The sequence below is a fragment of the Hyperolius riggenbachi genome, chromosome 5 (genome assembly GCF_040937935.1).
Source record: "Hyperolius riggenbachi isolate aHypRig1 chromosome 5, aHypRig1.pri, whole genome shotgun sequence".
NCBI classification, from domain to species: domain Eukaryota; kingdom Metazoa; phylum Chordata; class Amphibia; order Anura; family Hyperoliidae; genus Hyperolius; species Hyperolius riggenbachi.
In genome coordinates this window covers 40,252,297-40,271,408 of record NC_090650.1, presented here as the reverse complement: position 1 = coordinate 40,271,408, position 19,112 = coordinate 40,252,297, and the positions used below count along the sequence as shown (strand labels likewise).

The following is a 19,112-nucleotide window of genomic DNA, read 5'->3' as shown; positions in this document are numbered from 1 at the left end:
GGATTTCGGTCCCAGGGTAACATCCTTCACCCGATACAATCACCGCTAAAGAGTTCTCTATTCCACTTTCATGTCCCACGGAGGTAAACACGCCCTTTCTTTGGGTCATTTAAACTGCTAATACCACAAAGAGGGAATCTTTTGTTTTGCCGGTTAGGTATGTTTTTTTTTATTTTTTTTTTACAGAGAACAATAGGAAAGTTAACATTGACAGAGGAAGTCATGATAAAAGGAAGGCTGGAGGGGACTAAAAGATTCTGCAGAGACAAAGAAACATAAAACCATCAAACAAAAATTAAAGCAAACAGCAGTCCGGCAATGATAACAGCTGAAATCCTGCAGAGACCACCCAGCCACCTATGCCAGCCTGCCGCATGAAAGCAGGGCTGGGTCATCCAGGAGTCAGACACAAAGGATCTGCAGATGGTACATGGATGTAATATGATAGCCGGAGCTGGAAATTTGGGCGCCCGCAGCTAATGGTCATCATCCAATCAAGCCTTCTGTCCCTCCAAACACCCACTCTAAATCTGAGTACTTGCCACCCGACGGGTCCAGCAACGTCCTCTTGATGACGAGCGCTCACCGACTCCTCTTCCTGCTTGTGACGTCATGCGACGGGCGCGAATGGGAAGTCATCTGGGATCTTGAAGATCCGATTCACTGTGACGGCCGCTAAATTTTATTTGTGTGATCGCACGCCTCTACCCACATGGCGAAATCATGGAAATGAACACTCGTCACTCAAAAAAAATCTGTTTGCCCGCATACTACATGAAAGGGGTAAAATTGCCCAATCATTAGCCAATCAAAATTGGATGTGTGTATACAAGTACATACCCTAAATCAGCCGATTTCAACCATGCTGCTTGGTTATAGGACCTTTTCCAGATCTCTCAGTCTGTAAAGATGAACTATAGATCCAAAATGCTGCAGATGCTGATAATGTTACCAGCACATAATACATGAAAGAAAAAGGATGAATCGAGTCCTGACAATACCACCATACATTATTAATCATATGTCACTTATACTTATATTATTTATTAATCTTAACTCTGTTTTATGGCTGGTTTGTGCATTGTAGATTTTCGGAATAAAAACCCACCCTCCCCCCACGATTGCAGATTAAATATTATGGTAGATACCAACCCTCAGATGCAAATATATTATACACCGTATATTCCAGCGTATAAGACGACCCCCCCCCCAACTTTTCCAGTAAAAATATAGAGTTTGATAGCGTTTGGGATATACTCGCCGTATAAGACTACCCCTCTTCTAACGCACACCACAAGAAAATATAAAAAGAATCATATACTGGTACTATGTATAAACAGATACTGGTGCTGTACTGTATGTGGTACCCAGTATATAACAGTATATAGGCGATTAACTAGTTGGATTGGTCAACTCTCCCTCTCCCTAAAGGCTGCCACAGACTATACAATAAAATGATCCAATTTTACAGTAATTCGATAAAAATGAACGGATCTCCCCAAAAAAAAAAATCGAAAGCTTTTTTTTCATTCGACTAAAAAAATCAGATCGGATAGATATTTTTCTTCAATCTTTCTAAAGATTATATGGTGTGTGTTAGATTGTCAATTTATTAATATACACACCCTAGCAATTTTGTCAGAGTTTCCAATAATTTTTATCATAGTTGGGGAAAAATTGAACATACGTGTGTGGTACATTGGTCAGATTTTTGAAATGTTACAATCAGTCAGAAAAATTGATTGCAATTCTTAAATTGAACACATATTTAAAAAAAATTGTATGGTGTGTGGCCACCTTAAGTGGATTGGTCAGCTCTCCTTGTCTCCCTGTTTATCGGAGCGGTAAGGAAGACTAGAGCGCACTGTGCCCATAAAACACGCCTCTTTCACCCGTCTGGCCCACCCTTGTATCCTTCTTTGCCTCTCAGATCTCACACACACGTGTGCCTGCGCCGCTTCACTACAGTCCTCAGCAGCGAGATCTCAAAATTTGAATATTGTTTAAAAGTCCATTTAGTTCAGTAGATCAACTTAAAGGCCTAGTGCACACCAAAACCCGCTAGCAGATCCGCAAAATGCTAGCAGATTTTGAAACGCTTTTTCTTCTTTTTCTGCAGCGTTTCAGCTAGCGTTTTGTGGTTTTGTGTAGCGCTTTTGGTGTAGTAGATTTCATGTATTGTTACAGTAAAGCTGTTACTGAACAGCTACTGTAACAAAAAACGCCTGGCAAACCGCTCTGAAGTGCCGTTTTTCAGAGCGGTTTGCCTATACTTAACATTGAGGCAGAAACGCCTCCGCAATCCAAAATCTGCAGCAGCCCGGGAGTATGCGTTTCTGCAAAAAGCCTCCCGCTCTGGTGTGCACCAGCCCATTGAAATACATTACCCAAGCGGATCCACAGCCACAAGCGGATCGCAAACCGCAGCAGAACCGCTCTGGTGTGCACTAGGCCAAAAGGTGACTAATATATGAAAAAGGAACCCTTTGCAGGTGTTTGGGATGAATTAGCTGATTAGAGTCTGACACTTTGAGCCTAGAATATTGAACGTTTTCACAGTATTCTAATCGTCTTAGATTTTGATTTTGGGGCTCTCATAAGCTGTAATACATAATCAAAATCAAAATGATAACAAATAAAGGCTTGAAATATCTTGCTTTGCATGTAATGAGTGTATTTCATATATTAGTTTCACCTTTTAAGTTAAATTACTGAAAAAAATGGAATATTGCCCGATATTGTAATTTTTCGAGTTGTGTGTTCGTGCGTGCATGCATGCATACACACACATATACATTTACACACACACACTAGCTAAAAGGCCCGCCCATTTAAAAAAACCGGCGCTAGGTGACAGCTGCAGTACCCCACCCACTCGCACACCTGTCTGCGAAGTCCACCCATGTGCTGCACATGCGCACCAGAACTGAAAAGAAAATGAGGAAATCCACTTGCTGGCCCATGTAGCAGTAATCAGGTGTTGCCTGATGATGCTAGATTGCGTAACCTGCCGGAAAGAAGAAGACCTTTAATGTCTTATTGGCTGTGGACCAGCTTACACGTGTAAGTTTTTATTAGGGGTTCCCAGTTCCTGGGCCCCGTATGCAAGTCTCTTTTTATCTTGTTTTTTTTTAATGGTCTATACCGATTGTTTTTACAATAAACGGTTTACACTTAGAGTCAGAGCCGGGACAAGGTTCTCCAGCATCCAAGGCTGAGACATCAAAAAGTGCACCCACCCCCCCACCCCAGCCGTCACTGATTGTTATTAGACTAAGAGGCGCCCCAGGCAGGGCCCCCAACACCTTAATCTCTAGTTATCTGGCTTGCAGTCACTGCCATGTATCGCCTTTCCTTATTTCTCTCTGCTTCAAACACAATAGGGGAATGATTGCTAAGCGAGTTGTGCTCGCCCTCCTACACTGCGCCCCAAGGCTGGAGCATAGCCGGCCTTTGACCTGTTTGAACAGAGCGGTCGCTCAGGGTGCTGGCTTCCAAGGGGGCGCCTAATAGCTGGTTACCTATATTGAGGGCACCTACACCTGACTTCCTATACTGGGGGGCACCTATAGCTGGCTACCTTTACTGAGTGCACCAACACATGGCTACCTATACTGAAGGCTCCTACGCCTGGCTACCTATGGGGGCGATGGAGACCTTCAACTAACTTCCTATACTGGGGTCACCTACACGTGAGATCGGGAGGCTTTTTTGGGGGAGGCGCACTGCAGCTATAACACGTGGTGCAAATTGTCGGTGCTGTGCCATCGTTCTAAATATGGGGGGGGGGGGGGGGGCTAACTGTCCCACTGACTGTTTTCATTAATATTCCTGAAATGTTCTAGCCATCATTTTTAAGTGTATTCATGACAATGCACTCTTTCCATCCATTCGTGGTTATTAATAGTATTTTTCCTATTATACATGTGTTACGTGTCACAGAGATCTGACCATTTTGCGTGATGTGTCACGACGTCAAAAAAGTAGGGAACCCCTGTCCTAGGAGATATCTCAGGAGAAAAGGTGAATTGCATATGGGCCTGTGTGTGTGTGTGAGTGTGTGTGCGCGCATGCGTGAAGAGGATGAAGGGGGGGGGGGGGGGGGGACAAAAATCAGGTTTTGCTCAGGGTGCTGTGAAACCTAAGGCCGGCCCTGGGCTGGAGCCTCTCTTGCCTCTGCCCGGCCCTGCTTAGAGTTGCCAGTTTTTGTTGTTTATATATCGGACTTCCTGGATACCACACCATATAATCGGAGTGAGGGAGTGGTGGAAGTTTGGATCCATATCTGCTTGAGGTTCGTTAGGATTACCACTGAATGCGAGACATACAACCTTATAATGCGAGTTGTTGGCAACTGGTAAGCTCCTCTTAGGCCCCATTCACACTTGAGCGTTTTGCTGGCGATTTCGGCAAAGTGCTTAAGCATTGGCGCTTTTTAAAGCGCTAGCGCAATAATACCCTATGGGCCCTTTCTCACTGGAGCGATTTGCGTTAATCGCTGGCGATTAACGCAAATCGCCAAACACAAATGTGTAGCCTGCACCATTTTCAGGCGATTTTCCAGCAATCGCGTTTAGTGCTATAGAAGCGCTAACCCCCAAAAAATTGCCACGTGTGAATGCCGATTTTTTTCGTGGTCATCGCCCCCCCCCCCAAAAAAAAATAATAATAATCCCCAGACCAAAAGCTAGCAAAAGCGCTAGCATTTTGACTTTAGCAAGTGTGAATGGGGCCTTACTCTTTTCTGGTGATAGTTGGCCACGAGACCATGTAAGGTTGAAATATCACCGTGGTGAAGTTTTATTGACTGTCAGGGGCGTAACTTGGTCCCCCCGGGCCCCCCTGCAGAAATTCTGAGCAGGCCCCCCGGGGCTGGAGGGGTCGCGGCATGAGGGGAAAGCCATGCTGCACTTTGGCTGGGAAGGGGGACGGTCCCCCCCCTCCCCCACCTCGGGCTCTGCGCTCCCCTGCAGCATCCATACCTTGATTTGTGCAGCGGCAGCTACATACCTTCTGTGCGCTCCAGCGAGGACGCTTCTCTCTCTAGCCTCTGACGTGACTTCCTGTCTATTCAGGAAGTCGGAACTGCCCACCCTCCCCGCTGAAGTGCAGCGAGGGCAGTGGCTGCAGGGCCTATTGTTACGCCAGTGTTGACTGTATTTATTCGTCTTTGATCTGCTCTGACTTCTTAATACTAATTTTGTGGACTTTGTTCATTCTCGGCAGCGATCATATGTTCTATTTTCTTGGCGCTGATAAACTGCTTGTTTTAATCAGGTGTTGCTGCTCACAGTGAAGACTTGCTGCAGATTTCTGTTGGGAGTGATAACACAGGGTTTCTTCTGCTTGGCCAGCAGGTGGATTTCCACAGCTTTTCCACCTCCCGGTCAGACACTGCCTGTGCAGTATACTTTACCTGTCTGTGCCGCTGGCTCCGTGCTTCATCCTCCATGCACATACATGTGCCCCATGTGGTCGCCGGCATAACGCAGAGGACAGAACGTGGACCGGACGTTGATCGGACGTGCCCTTGACAGCACCGATTTTCATCCAATAATAATTGAATCAGATGGTTGATTGGCCGCCAAGTCACCTGATGTATTGTCACCTTTATACCTTTAGCCATAGACCCTGAACAAGAATTTTTCTGACAAAAATGGCAAGATTAGCTGCATGCTTGTGTTTGATTCACAACTGGTATGGTTTAAAAGGAAATAAATATGGCAGCCTCTGTATGACTCTCACTTCAGGTTTCTTTTAAGGGTATTACATAGTCCATGTCAGTACTTATGTCAGGTATAATGGACGGAGAGGGGGAAGATAGACAACAAAGGAAAGGAAACGGTAAAACAGCGACTCCCTCTATCACAGTGATGATATAATCAATATTTATACCAAGTTTCTTCCATTATGCAGTCTTTTCAAAGGAAATGCATGATGGGAGAATGCTCAGTCGATGACAGAACAACGAGCCTAGATTTCCAGCTCCTGTCACTGCGGCTGAGAGAACCCAGCAACATCACATCACCTGCTATTTCCACCTCAGAGCTGTGACTAGCAGTTATGTCAGGCTTCTGGGATGTGTTACAGCATATAAGGATTTGTTATGCTGAGAGAGAATTACAGCATGTACTAGGTGACGGCCCCACAGACAAGAAGGCCTCATTAGTCATTTAGAAAGAACGTCAGCGGTTGGCACACAGACACCATCCCAATAAGACCGGCACAGCCAAAACATCAACACCTCATCTTTGCAAGGTAACGGCAGGGTGTGTATGTGTGTCAGGAGGAATATTACCTTACAGGACTGTAGTGAAAACAACGATGAATAAAATTGCTTATTAACCACTTCCCAACCACAGGTTTTTCTCCTTAAAAACCAGAGCAATTTTCATATCACACTCCTCCCATTCATTCAGCAATAACTTTATTGTTACTTATCAACATTGAAATGATCTATATATTGTTTTATTCACCACAAATTGGACTTTTTTTGTGTGGTACTTTTTGCTAAGAATTATTTTATTTTACATGCATTTTAAAGAGAATGCGAAGGAAAGAAAATGAAAAAAAAATCATTTCTCAGTTTTCAGCCATTATAGTTTTAAATTAAAATGTGCTATGGTAAATAAAACTCAGAGGTTTTATTTGCCAGTTTGTAACAGTTATTACAATGTTTAACTACTTAATTACCACAGTGATTGAAATCTACGTCATGGTTTGGTGGGCTCCTGGCTGGCCCGACGTAGATTTCAATCACTGTCCACAGTGTGCATTCGCTGTTTCCGTCAATCCCCACCGATCACGCCGCTCAAACCCGATGTTTCTCGCCACAAATCATAGGCTCTGCCTGTCTCTATGACGGCAGAGCCATGTGAGCAGGTCAGGAGCCGATTTCATTGGCTCCTGGTCATGTCTATCAATGTAAGCCGCTCCCATTGGCTCACATTGATAGACACGGTCAGGAGCCAATGAAAGCGGCTCCTGACCGGCTCACATGACTCAGCCGCCATAGAGATAGCAGAGTCTATGTCCTTAGGATCCCGGTGAGCGGCGGTGACGGCGGGTATGCACAGTGATTTGTCGGGATTCCGTCCTTGTACCAGCGGTCTCTGGTCCTTAAAGAGAGTCTGAAGCGAGAATAAATCTCACTTCAGACCTCATAGTCAGCAGGGGCATGTGTGCCCCTGCTAAACCGCCGCTATCCCACGGCTAAACAGGGGTCCCTTACCCCCCGAAATCCCCTCCGAGCAGCGCATCCCCTCTTCCGGATTAAGGCAGGACTAACCGCCACAGCCCTGCCTCACGCGCGTCTGTCAGCACGTATCTCCGCCTCTCCCCCGCCCCTCTCAGTCTTCCTTCACTGAGAGGGGCGGGGGAGAGGCGGCGATGCGCCGCTGATAAACGGCGCTGAGAGGCAGGGCTGCAGCCGTTAGCCCTGCCTGAAGAGCAGCAAAATCTATGACCAAGTTGGTCGTTGATTTTGCAGGGGGGGGGGGGGGTGTTGGGGGGTCAGGGACCCTCGTTTAGCCGCGGGATAGCGGCGTTTTAGCAGGGGCACACATGCCCCTGCTGACTATGAGACAAGAAGCGAGATTTATTCTCGCTTCAGTGTCTCTTTAAGGACCAGAGACCGCTGGTACTTAAAGAGACTCTGAAGCGAGAATAATTCTCGCTTCAGAGCTCATAGTTAGCAGGGGCATGTGTGCCCCTGCTAAACAGCCGCTAAACGGGGTTCCCTTCACCCCCAAATCCCCCCCCCCGCAAGACTTGGTCGTGGATTTGGTCGCTCCTGGAGGCAGGGCTAACGGCTGCAGCCCTGCCTCTCAGCGCCGTCTATCAGCGGCGCATCGCCGCCTCTCCCCCGCTCCTCTAAGTGAAGGAAGACTGAGAGGGGCGGGGGAGAGACGGAGATACGCGTCTGACAGACGCGCGTGGGGCAGGGCTGCGGCGGTTAGCCCTGCCCCAACCAGGAAGCGCTCCCCCGCTGCACCGAGGGGATTTGGGGTATCAGGGACCCCCGTTAAGCCGCGGGATAGCGGCGTTTTAGCAGGGGCACACATGCCCCTGCTAACTATGAGGTCTGAAGCGAGATTTATTCTCGCTTCAGACTCTTTAAGTGGTTAATTACTATATTAATTTATAGATTATTTAGTCAGTGTTTGCCCATTGTAAAATCTTTCCTCTCTCCGATTTACATACTGAAATTCATCACTGGTGGTGACATCTTTAGTTCTGCCAGGTGATCTGTACGGAATGTTCGTTACTGAGAGTTCTATGCACAGAGGGAGATGCTGCTTGCTTGGCAGTTGGAAAAAGCGGTAATTTCCCACAATGCAACAAGATTCACAAACGGCAAACTGTTAGCACCGTGGTCATTACATCACACTGTGGGAGGGGTTTCACCACAATATCAGCTATACAATTGTCCCTGATGCTATATACTATACAATACACGAGCTTAGAGAAAATGATAACTGGGGTGACCGTCAACACAATAGAGGTAATAAGCAATAAGATACAATAACACAATACAGGTAATACGGAAGGAATGCTCATTACTGAGAGTTCTATACACAGAGGGAGCTACTGCTTGTTTGGCAGTTGGAAAAAGCCATTATTTCCCACAATGCAACAAGGTTCACAGACAGGAAAATCTCAGGACCAACGTTACAGTGCACCTCACACAATGTTAATTTGGGGATACCCAAACAACTCAGAGGTCGGTAGGCAAGTGGGTATTTAACGTCGCCGGAAATTAGAGTGGCAGTGGGGAGAGCCTCTATTGGGCTCACTTTGCGCCCAGCTCCCCGGCAACGTTATAATACGTACGCAATGCAGGCATCACTAGAGATTTGGCATATTGGATCAGGCATTTGGGAGCTCCTATATACACACACACACACACACACACACACACACACACACACACACACACACACACACACACACACACACACACACACACACACAGGCCAGGGTTGATATAGTGTGTACATACTGTAGCCAGGGCAAGCTCTAGACATTTTTGCCGCATATCTCGCCCACTCCCCCCCCATAAGCGCCACTACAGTAATTTATCTGTCCCAGTACCCATCCATCCACACAAAGTAAGGCTAGTATTTTACCCCCTCCCTTTACCTTTTCTACACTGCAGCCTATCACCGTGCAGCAACATCTGTCCGTAGGCTCCCAATGTCACATGACAATGTCACGACATCAGGCCCGGCCCGCTCATGAGGCGGGGTGAAACTTTTGCCTCAGGCGGCATCTTTCTAGGGGCGGCACCCGCCCGTCCTTGGGTGCGGGGAGCCGGCCGCCGAGCTGGAGGGGTAGCGGGCAGGACGGGGGTATTGGGCCTAGCGGCGGGGAGGGGGGGTCGGACCCCCCCCCTCCCTCGCTTGGGTCCCCCGATCTGCGCTCCCCTCCAGCCTTACATAGTGAAGCAGCCAGCCGCTACTCGTAAGAGGCAGTGAGCGGGGAGGACTCACCTCTTCCTCGTTCCAGCGTGCGCTCCACTGACGTCACTTCCTGCAACGCTGCAGGAAGTGACGTCAGTGGAGCGCACGCTGGGAAGAGGTGAGTCCTCCCCGCCCGTGCATCGTACGAGTAGCGTCTGGCTGCTTCACTATGTAAGGCTGGAGGGGAGCGCAGATCGCGGGACCCAGGCGAGGGAGGGGGGGTCCGACCCCCCTCCCCGCCGCTAGGCCCAATACCCCCGTCCTGCCAGCTACCCCTCCAGCTCGGCGGCCCCCTCCCCACGGGGGCGGGGGGGGCGGCAGCAGCAGCAATCTTTTAGAAATTTGCCTCAGGCGGCAAAAAGTGTAGGGCCGGCCCTGCACGACATGCATTAGGAGCCTTCAGAAAGAGACACTACCACATGGTCATAGGTTGCTACAGTGCTGAAGTGGAAAGGACTCGGTGATGGAAGAGGCAATTTGTGCTCCGCTGCGGCCGTTCTGCATATTAAGATTAGAGATGGCCTGAACGGTTTGCATGCAAACTTATTCGTGCAAACTTCGGTGGTTCGCGATCGAATGTGAACTTTATGGCGGTTCGACCCGCCCCCTATATTACATCATTAGGGTCAACTTTGACCCTCTACATCACAGTCAGCAGGCACAGGGTAGCCAATCAGGCTACACTCCCTCCTGGACCCTCCTTCCCCCTTATAATAAGCAGGCAGCGTCAGGCATTTTACTCACTCGTGTGGCTGCAGTAATTAGAGAAGGGAGAGAACCTTGTTGCTGCTGACAGGAAAAGCTTAGTTAGCTTAGCTAGGCTCTTGTGTAAAGCTGGCGACTATGGTCGTTTGAAACAGCTAACGATTGTTCCGCCGACAATCGGGGAAAAAAAACTTTACCCAACGATCATTAACACAAATGACAAAAGAACGACATCGGGAAGATGGAAATATCCAACCTGATGGATCGTATCTATCGACAATCGTTACAAAACTATAGTGTGTACAGACATCGGCCGAGAACGATCGTTACAAGGGCCAATGTGCCTGCATTGAATTCTGCCCAGCTTCAGTACCTCCTTTGTAGCGCGGCCGTAAAGATTGTTACACTGCTCATTTCAATTAAACTTTGCTTTCAAGTTAACAATCATATATTTGTATCTGTTGTAACTCCATGTTAGTGTGGTTTTTTTTATTTTACATAAATATGTACGCAACATTTCTTTCTGATCGTTAAAATGTGTATGATGATCGCTGCATCCCATCGTTGCATTCCTATCGTTGCCGTATCGTTCGTCTTTCAATTATCGTTCCTAGCGAACGATCGTTATCGCAAGTGTGTACATAGCATTAGGCTTGTTAGGTCGCTCCTTCTTGCTGATCTTATTGCTAAAAAGCACTCCTTATCCTCATCAGCTCTTTTGACCCACAGACACTTGTGTTGCATATACAGCCTTGGTAATTTCTACTGTGCCACTGCCAGGCCCATCACATTCAGTGACTACCTGTGTGTGTGACAGGCAGCTGCACATTTGTAATAACAATCACTGCATACCCACCTGTTGTTGTTCAGTGCACGTACGTGTGTGTGTACGTGTGTGTGTGTACGTGTGTGTGTGTACGTGTGTGTGTGTACGTGTGTGTGTGTACGTGTGTGTGTGTACGTGTGTGTGTGTACGTGTGTGTGTGTGTGTGTACGTGTGTGTGTGTGTGTACGTGTGTGTGTGTGTGTACGTGTGTGTGTACGTGTGTGTGTGTGTGTGTGTGTGTGTACGTGTGTGTGTACGTGTGTGTGTGTGTACGTGTGTACGTGTGTGTGTGTGTGTGTGTGTACGTGTGTGTGTGTGTACGTGTGTGTGTGTGTACGTGTGTGTGTGTGTGTGTACGTGTGTGTGTGTGTGTGTGTACGTGTGTGTGTGTGTGTACGTGTGTGTGTGTGTGTACGTGTGTGTGTGTGTGTGTACGTGTGTACGTGTGTGTGTGTGTGTGTGTGTGTACGTGTGTGTGTGTGTGTGTGTACGTGTGTGTGTGTGTGTGTACGTGTGTGTGTGTGTGTGTGTGTGTACGTGTGTGTGTGTACGTGTGTGTGTGTACGTGTGTGTACGTGTGTGTACGTGTGTGTACGTGTGTGTACGTGTGTGTACGTGTGTGTACGTGTGTGTACGTGTGTGTACGTGTGTGTACGTGTGTGTACGTGTGTGTGTGTGTACGTGTGTGTGTGTGTACGTGTGTGTGTGTGTGTGTGTGTGTGTGTACGTGTGTGTGTGTGTGTGTACGTGTGTGTGTGTGTGTGTACGTGTGTGTGTGTGTGTGTACGTGTGTGTACGTGTGTGTGTGTACGTGTGTGTGTGTACGTGTGTGTGTGTACGTGTGTGTGTGTACGTGTGTGTGTGTACGTGTGTGTGTGTACGTGTGTGTGTGTACGTGTGTGTGTACACGTGTGCGTGTGTGTGTACGTGTGTGTGTGTGTACGTGTGTGTACGTGTGTGTACGTGTGTGTGTGTGTACGTGTGTGTACGTGTGTGTACGTGTGTGTGTGTGTACGTGTGTGTACGTGTGTGTGTACGTGTGTGTACGTGTGTGTGTGTCAATAAAAACGTTTGATTCTTCCATTTATTCAACCAAAACAATTGAATGAAAGTCAAAAATAATTTTCTTCTATCAAGAAAAATCAATTATCCCGTTTTTTTTTCAATAAAAATCCAGACATGTTGGAAAAATGTTTATACTCCATCTAAAGGAATTATCAAACTAACATGATCTAATCGAAAAAAAGTGAAAATAAAAATTGTACCATGTATGGGCACCATTAGAATGATTTGAAGTCAATTTGGGACATCAACGAGGTTTATTTTCTGCCAATCCGAACGCATTCATCTGATTGCTTGGGCGATTCTGAAAATTGTAATGTTAGTGGGCACCTTTAAGTTTTCCATCTGCTTTTTCAAAGGAATCGATTCCTACCATACACAGCACATCGATTTTCATTAGATTTCAGCAGGAAATTTATTGAAAAATCGATCAAACCGCAGCATTGCAGTTATGGACCATTGATCTACCACTGTACCTGCCCCACCCCTGATTGACTTGGATTTTTATGTCCTGTCCAATCAAAATTCGATAGGAGATTTATGGGAATCAATTCCTATCCAATTCAATCAGTTTCAATCCGCCTCCAGCTTTCTTTACTCATGTCTGGATAAGCCTGAACCGTCACTAACCCTTAAAGGGGTTCTTTCACGAAAAAAGTAGGCAATTAAAAAATGTGACAGATGACAGGTTTTGGGCCAGTCCATCTTTTTAAGGGGGATTCTCAGGGCTTTCTTTGTTTTCAACAGCATTTCCTGAACAACAGTTGCAAAATCTAACTGAGATAATAGTGTGCAAGTGATTAAGGAGGCCGGCTGGTATCTTGCTATTTTGGCAGTTAAACTGCTGTTCAGGAAATGCTGTTGAAAACAAAGAAAGCCCTGAGAATCCCCCTTAAAAAGATGGACTGGCCCAAAACCTGTCATCTGTCACATTTTTTAACTGCCTACTTTTTTCGTGAAAGAACCCCTTTAAACACAGCAATGGCCATATGTATGGTACAATCCAATGAGCCACTTTGATAAAGCAGCAAGTTTAAGGCACACGACGTATGTGCAACAGAACTTTACCGAAAGACAGAAGATCCACTGAGAGCCTGCAGGTTAGATTCTTTACTACTAGCAGACAAGGAAAAAAAGAGCGCCAACTGCCATTGTCTATAAATACACCTACTAACAATATGACAATGCTAAAGGTTGTGAAAACATTATATATACACTCACAATTGCTTGACAGTTGGAGACAGCCATTATTTCCCATAATGCAACGAGGTTCACAGACAAGAAACTGTTAGGGCCATGGCTATACAGAGGTCCCTAATGCACTATTAGAGAAAAGGTAAAGATTGCTGGTGGGAAAGAGGGTACCGGCTACTGATTGAGATGAAGTTCAATCCTGGTTTAGAGTTCTTGTTTAAATTATCCAAATGGCACTGAAAGAAAAATGGCTTCCTGAATAACACAAGTATTTTCCATTTTAGATACATTTGATGCATGAGGCCTGGTAAGCGTCAGGCTCAGTGATGCCTGGAAACAGGGACACCGCTCATTAATGCAGCCTACATACCCTGGCCCTGATTCTATTTTCACAATGTACCATACTGCATGTGTAAACTGTTGCAAATCTCCACGGTAACAGGAGTAGTGCAGTGCCCGGCTCCGCCCCCCAAGTGATGCGTTACCTTGTCCTGGGAGCTGTCCGCCCTCACCCGGGTGCTGAGCGCTGCCGGGGTCGTCTGGTTCTCCTGCTCACTGCTGAAGATGAGACGTACGGGGACGGTGTCTTCCCTCCCAGAGAATCTGCTCTCTCTCCTCCTGTGCATCTCTGTTATCCAGGTGTCTGTCGGGGAACACGAGAGAGAATGTCAACTAAACACACAAGGCCAGAGACTTACAGAGGAACTCCAGTGAAAATGTAATAAAAAAAGTGTTTTGTTTTTTACAATAATTATGTATACATGATTTAGTCAGGGTTTGCCCATTGTTAAATCTTTCCTCTCCCTGATTTACATCCTGACATTTATCACATGGTGACATTTTTACTGCTGGCAGGTGATGTCAGTGGAAGGAGATGCTGCTTGCTTTTTTGGCAGTTGGAAACAGCTGTTATTTCCCACAATACAATGTGGTTGACAGACAGGAAACTGTCAGGACCATAGTCCTGACATCACACCGTGGGAGGGGTTTCACCACAATATCAGCCATACAGAGCCCCCTGATGATCCATTTGAGAAAAGGAAAATATTTCTCCAGGGAAAGGGGGTATCAGCTACTGATTGGGATGAAGTTCAATTCTTGGTCACAGTTCCTCTTTAAAGCATAGATGACCGGACATATGACATGATGCTGAGGATTTGAGCAGCAGCAGAGTTAGCTGTCATTCGGTTCACCCAGCTTACTGGCGGCGTACGTATATACACAAGAGATAACCTAAGTTTGGAGGAGACTGAAGGATGAAGCATCCTATTGATCTTTCATGCATCGGTAGAGTCTGAATCACACAAGCATGCAGCAAATGCAGTCAAACTTCTTTAAAGTGCATTTGAACTCGTATGCATCCTGTATGTATTTAGAGAGTTTAGTCTGTCTAATTCCCCCTCATTTGTCTCTAATCACAAGTTGTAATTTGATCTCTCCTCATGTCACCTGACTGCCATGGCAGATAAGCTCATTTAAAAGCACATGATGTTAACCTATGTCTGCTTCCATGAAAGCAGGAAGTAGAAACAGTGCAGATTTATTTCAGGATTTGTATAATTTGTAAGAAGGAAATGTTTATTTACTAAGGTTATTATGCTGTTGCAGATCTTTTAAAACAGAGAGGAAGTTCTGAGTTCAGTTGCGCTTTAACAAAACAAAATATGGCAGCCTCCATATCCCTCTCAGGTCAGTTGTCCTTTATCCTCTTGAGGACCGCGGTCTTAACCCCCCCTAGTGACCAGGCCATTTTTTTTAAATATAGACTGCTGCAGCTTGAAGGGCTAGTTGCAAGGCCGTAAAACTCAGCACACAAGTCATCCCCCCTCCCCCCCCTCTTTTTCTGCCCACCAGAGTTTTCTGTTGGTGGGCTGTGATCGATCCCAAAGTGTTTATTTTAAAGATATAAATATTTGCCCAAAAATAAAGCTAAAAATAAAGCTTCCTATTCTTTTATTTATTTTCATTTCAGGATTTGTATCTTCAGCCTATGACAGCGGATCGCTTTCCTGCCGCTCAGGGTGACAGCCGTGTCGCACGGCTGTCCCCAGTACAGCGCTTCCATAGATTGAAGCGCTGTACCATGTAAATAGTCTCCTAGCGCCGATCGCCACTGGGAGGCTGATGATGAAGCAGAGCTCCGTCATTTAAGCGGGGATGCACATGCATCGGTGCGCGCGATCCCCTGCAATCTCCGCCCCTAGCACATCACGCCAATTGGTGTGGAGTGTTCCTGGGGCTGCCACTCCGCTCACGCCAATCGTGGCGTGGACCAGTGGCTAGGCAGTTACTCTGAAGTATCATTTTTTACCTGCTTTTCTTATATAATCCTCTTCAGCATGAACGCCCTAGGAGAATCGCCGCATCCCTGTGGCAGATGACTGATTTATTAGAGGAGAGAGATAGCCCTGCAAAGCTCCTGTGCTCGCAGGGCTTTACTTCCTACAAGAGGCAGAGCTTTAGGCTGTAGCTCTGCCTCCTCCGCAATTAATCTCTGCTGATCGCCACCTCCTCCCGCCCCTCTCAGTCTCCTTTCACTGAGAGGGGCGGGGAAGAGGCAGAGATCCGTGGAGATCGATTGCGGAGAGGCAAAGCTACAGCTCAAAGCTCTGCCTCCCCAGGGCAGCACAATCTGCAACCTGCAAAGTCGTGGAACTTTGCAGGTCGCTTTCTCTATAATAAATAAGTCATCTGCACCGGGGATGTGGCGATTCTACTAGGATAATCATACTGAAAAGGATTATATAAGAAAAATAGATTAAAAAAAAAAAAAAAAAATACTAGACTTCAGAGTCTCTTTAAGGAATTATCCAAGGTCTCTTTCAGTTTTCCAGTACAGCAAGGGTTAAATAAATCAATCAATAAAAAAAAACTTCAGTTGCTAACAATGCAAAAGTGTTTGTCGAACAGCTTGTCGAATTCAGTCCAGTTTCCTGAAAAGTAAAGAGAAGCCAAAAGCCTGATATCTGTCAGGTAAAGGCAAAAAATTAGATATTGCTGCAGGAAAGTTCAAAGGGTCATTCATTTGCTTCATTTTTTCAGCTTAAAGGGCAGAGAGTGTGAATTCTAAAAAGTACCTGTGACAGTCTGAAAATACGATTGTTCACTAAAAATTGTACCGTTAACAGGCACCTTTACTCACATCACACCACAGATCTCTACCACCATTTCAGAGCTATAACAGAATGATTTGCATATTCGCTCACTGACCTGAAGTGATGCATTATGGAGCAGACATAGAGACTTGGCTCTCCCTGATGGCTTTAATAAATGAGAGCATGGAGATGATTCATACTTGGCTATTCCCATCCTGTTCTGTAATTAAATAATGAGCCTGTGCTCTTTTCCCAGAGTTTGTGTAGGAAAGTTATACCAGGCTGATACCAATACCAGTCTGCCAAGCCATGGTGGATTATGTATCTGTATCCCATAACAAACCAGGTGAATGAAGCGATCCCCCATTGCAGGTCTTGCAGTTTGTACATTCTTTGCATGTAGGTAGAAAAAAACAAAGTCTTGTCAAAGTAAAAAGTGTTGTTTTTTTCTACCTACATATATTGTTTGGCTAACACGGTACAGAAACATTTCTACTACTAAATTCTTTGAAGAAGACCTGCACTCGGCAAGAATTCTGAAAAGGAAACATAGGTCCGGGCCTTGGGCGGCTGCTACTTAAGGGAGCGGCTGGACATAGAATAGGCAATCCTGCAAACGAAAGAGGAAGCTGCCAAAAAGACTACTCACCTACCGCTAATGATCAATGCAGAGGCTGTGGAGAGAGTTTCCAGCTTCAAATTTTTGGGAGTCACCATCGCAGAGAACCTGTCCTGGGCTGACAATGCTTTAGCTCTAACTGGCAAAGCACAACAACGCCTCTACTTTCTGAGAAAACTAAGGAGCGCTAACCTCCCACAGAAGCGGCTGGTTAATTTCTACAGATGCACTATAGAAAGCGTTCTGACCAATTGCATGACGGCCTGGTACAACAGCTGCACGAAGGTTACTAGAGAAGCCCTGCAGCGAGTTGTTAAAACAGCAGAAGCCATTATTGGCACTGAACTACCATCACTGGAACTTTTGTATAATACTCGCAGCGTGAGAAGGGCCAAAAACATTATCAAGGACAACACTCACCCTGGAAATGCCTTGTTTGAGCTCCTTCCATCAGGTAAACGTTTTAGATCAATCCGCACACACACAAACAGACTGAAAGACAGCTTTTTCCCATCTGCCATAAACTTGATGAACTCTGAATCCTCTCTGAAATAATTAACACTGTGTACAAATTGTTTAAATATCTGTAATACCTGTACAATTTCTTCTCTTCCTTGTTACTATCACTATGTTCCCTATATGCACCGTGGGGTTGTCATGAAAAGTAATTTCGTTGTGTTACACAATGACAATAAAGTGAATTGAATTTAAATAGGGGACTGAAATGAGGAACAACAAATGGAAAAGGGGAAATGCTGCACAATGAAGCTGTTTATGAAAGAGAGGCTGTAGGATATTACACGGGTGCAAGAGGGAGCAAAAATGGGATTGGGGAAGGGGTACTGCTGCATGGATGAAAAGCAACAAGAAGTGTATGCATGTATGTATTGTGTAGTGTATGTATCAGTCTAGGGCCAATTTAGGGGAAGCCAATTAACTTATCTGTAGGTTTTTGGTAAGTGGGAGGGAACCAAAATATACCCTCATGACATACATAATAATAACATAATTTATGTACATTTTTAAGCAATAATTTTTTAATCAGGATGATACCATTTACTAATGTTTAACACGGTACAACACTGCTGTATTTTTTATTTTTAAATGTGGCTACTGTTTTTTTTGTTTTGTTTTTTTCTAAGTGTTTTATGGCAGTAAGGTACAGACTAACCAGCAAGCTCATGGTGAACCAGAACTCATTGGAGTGTGTGAGGGGCTACAATGGTCCTAAAAGCCCCCTTACTAAAATGCTAAGAAAAACAAACGTTTGCTTTCTTAAAACAGAAAGAATTTGCGATAATTCAGGTTGGAGTGAGCTTGAGATGTTTCCCAGGGCATCACTGCTGACTATATGCATATTAACCATTGTTACCCTTAGAAGCTAAACACACCTCCAGAACCGCTGGAATGCAATGATGTGTCAGCTTGATAATTTGTACAGAGCCATAATAGTCCCAACATGCATACAGACTGTTTTGGATTGTTTGATTCTCATCAGTGTATGGCATGGATTAATTTGGCTCTATGGAGTAGGGCTTGTAACACCGAGAGGTACAGACTAACCAGCAAGCTCATGGTGAACCAGAACTCCTAGTAGTGTGTGAGGGGCTACAATGGTCCTAAAAGCCCCCTTACTAAAATGCTAAGAAAACCTAAAAGCCTTTTAGTAAGGGGGCTTTTAGAACCATTGTAGCCCCTCACACACTCCAATGAGTTCTGGGTCACCATGAGCTTGCTGGTTAGTTTGTACCTCTCGGTGTTGCAAGCCCTACTCCATAGAGCCTGAAGTCATTAGGGCTGCTTCCTGCTGCGGACGATACACATCATCATGCTACCCGGCTACAGTTCAATCCGAGAGAACCGCACATGCGGAACTCTCACACCGGCCGGCATGATGATGCGTAGCCAGCTGGCGTGATGGCGCGTATCATCCGCAGCGGGGAAGCAGCCCTAATGACTTCAGGCCGAAATGGTAGAACAACAGAGCCACCGCCAGCTCGCCCGGGAGAGGAGCCAGGAGGACACCGGGGGACCTCGCAGGCCCTGCTGGGCTGGAGGAAGCCTCAGGTAAGTACAAATTCTGATTTACAACCTGTTCAGGGTCCTTTAGAATTACAGTATACATTTTGTTCAAAGACTAAATGACAAAC

The 19,112-nt window shown here is 45.9% G+C and overlaps 1 protein-coding gene across 3 annotated transcripts in view; it reads right to left on the bottom strand.

Annotated features, from left to right (window-relative positions):
* The window catches only part of ADAM22 (ADAM metallopeptidase domain 22), a 378,095-nt gene that overhangs the window by 332,839 nt on the left and 26,144 nt on the right, over positions 1-19,112 (bottom strand). For all 3 annotated transcript variants that reach the window (XM_068235530.1, XM_068235532.1, XM_068235533.1), the window contains exon 2: positions 13,734-13,891. In XM_068235530.1, coding sequence (XP_068091631.1) covers positions 13,734-13,891 — 158 coding nt within the window. The remainder of the gene's footprint in view (positions 1-13,733; positions 13,892-19,112) is intronic.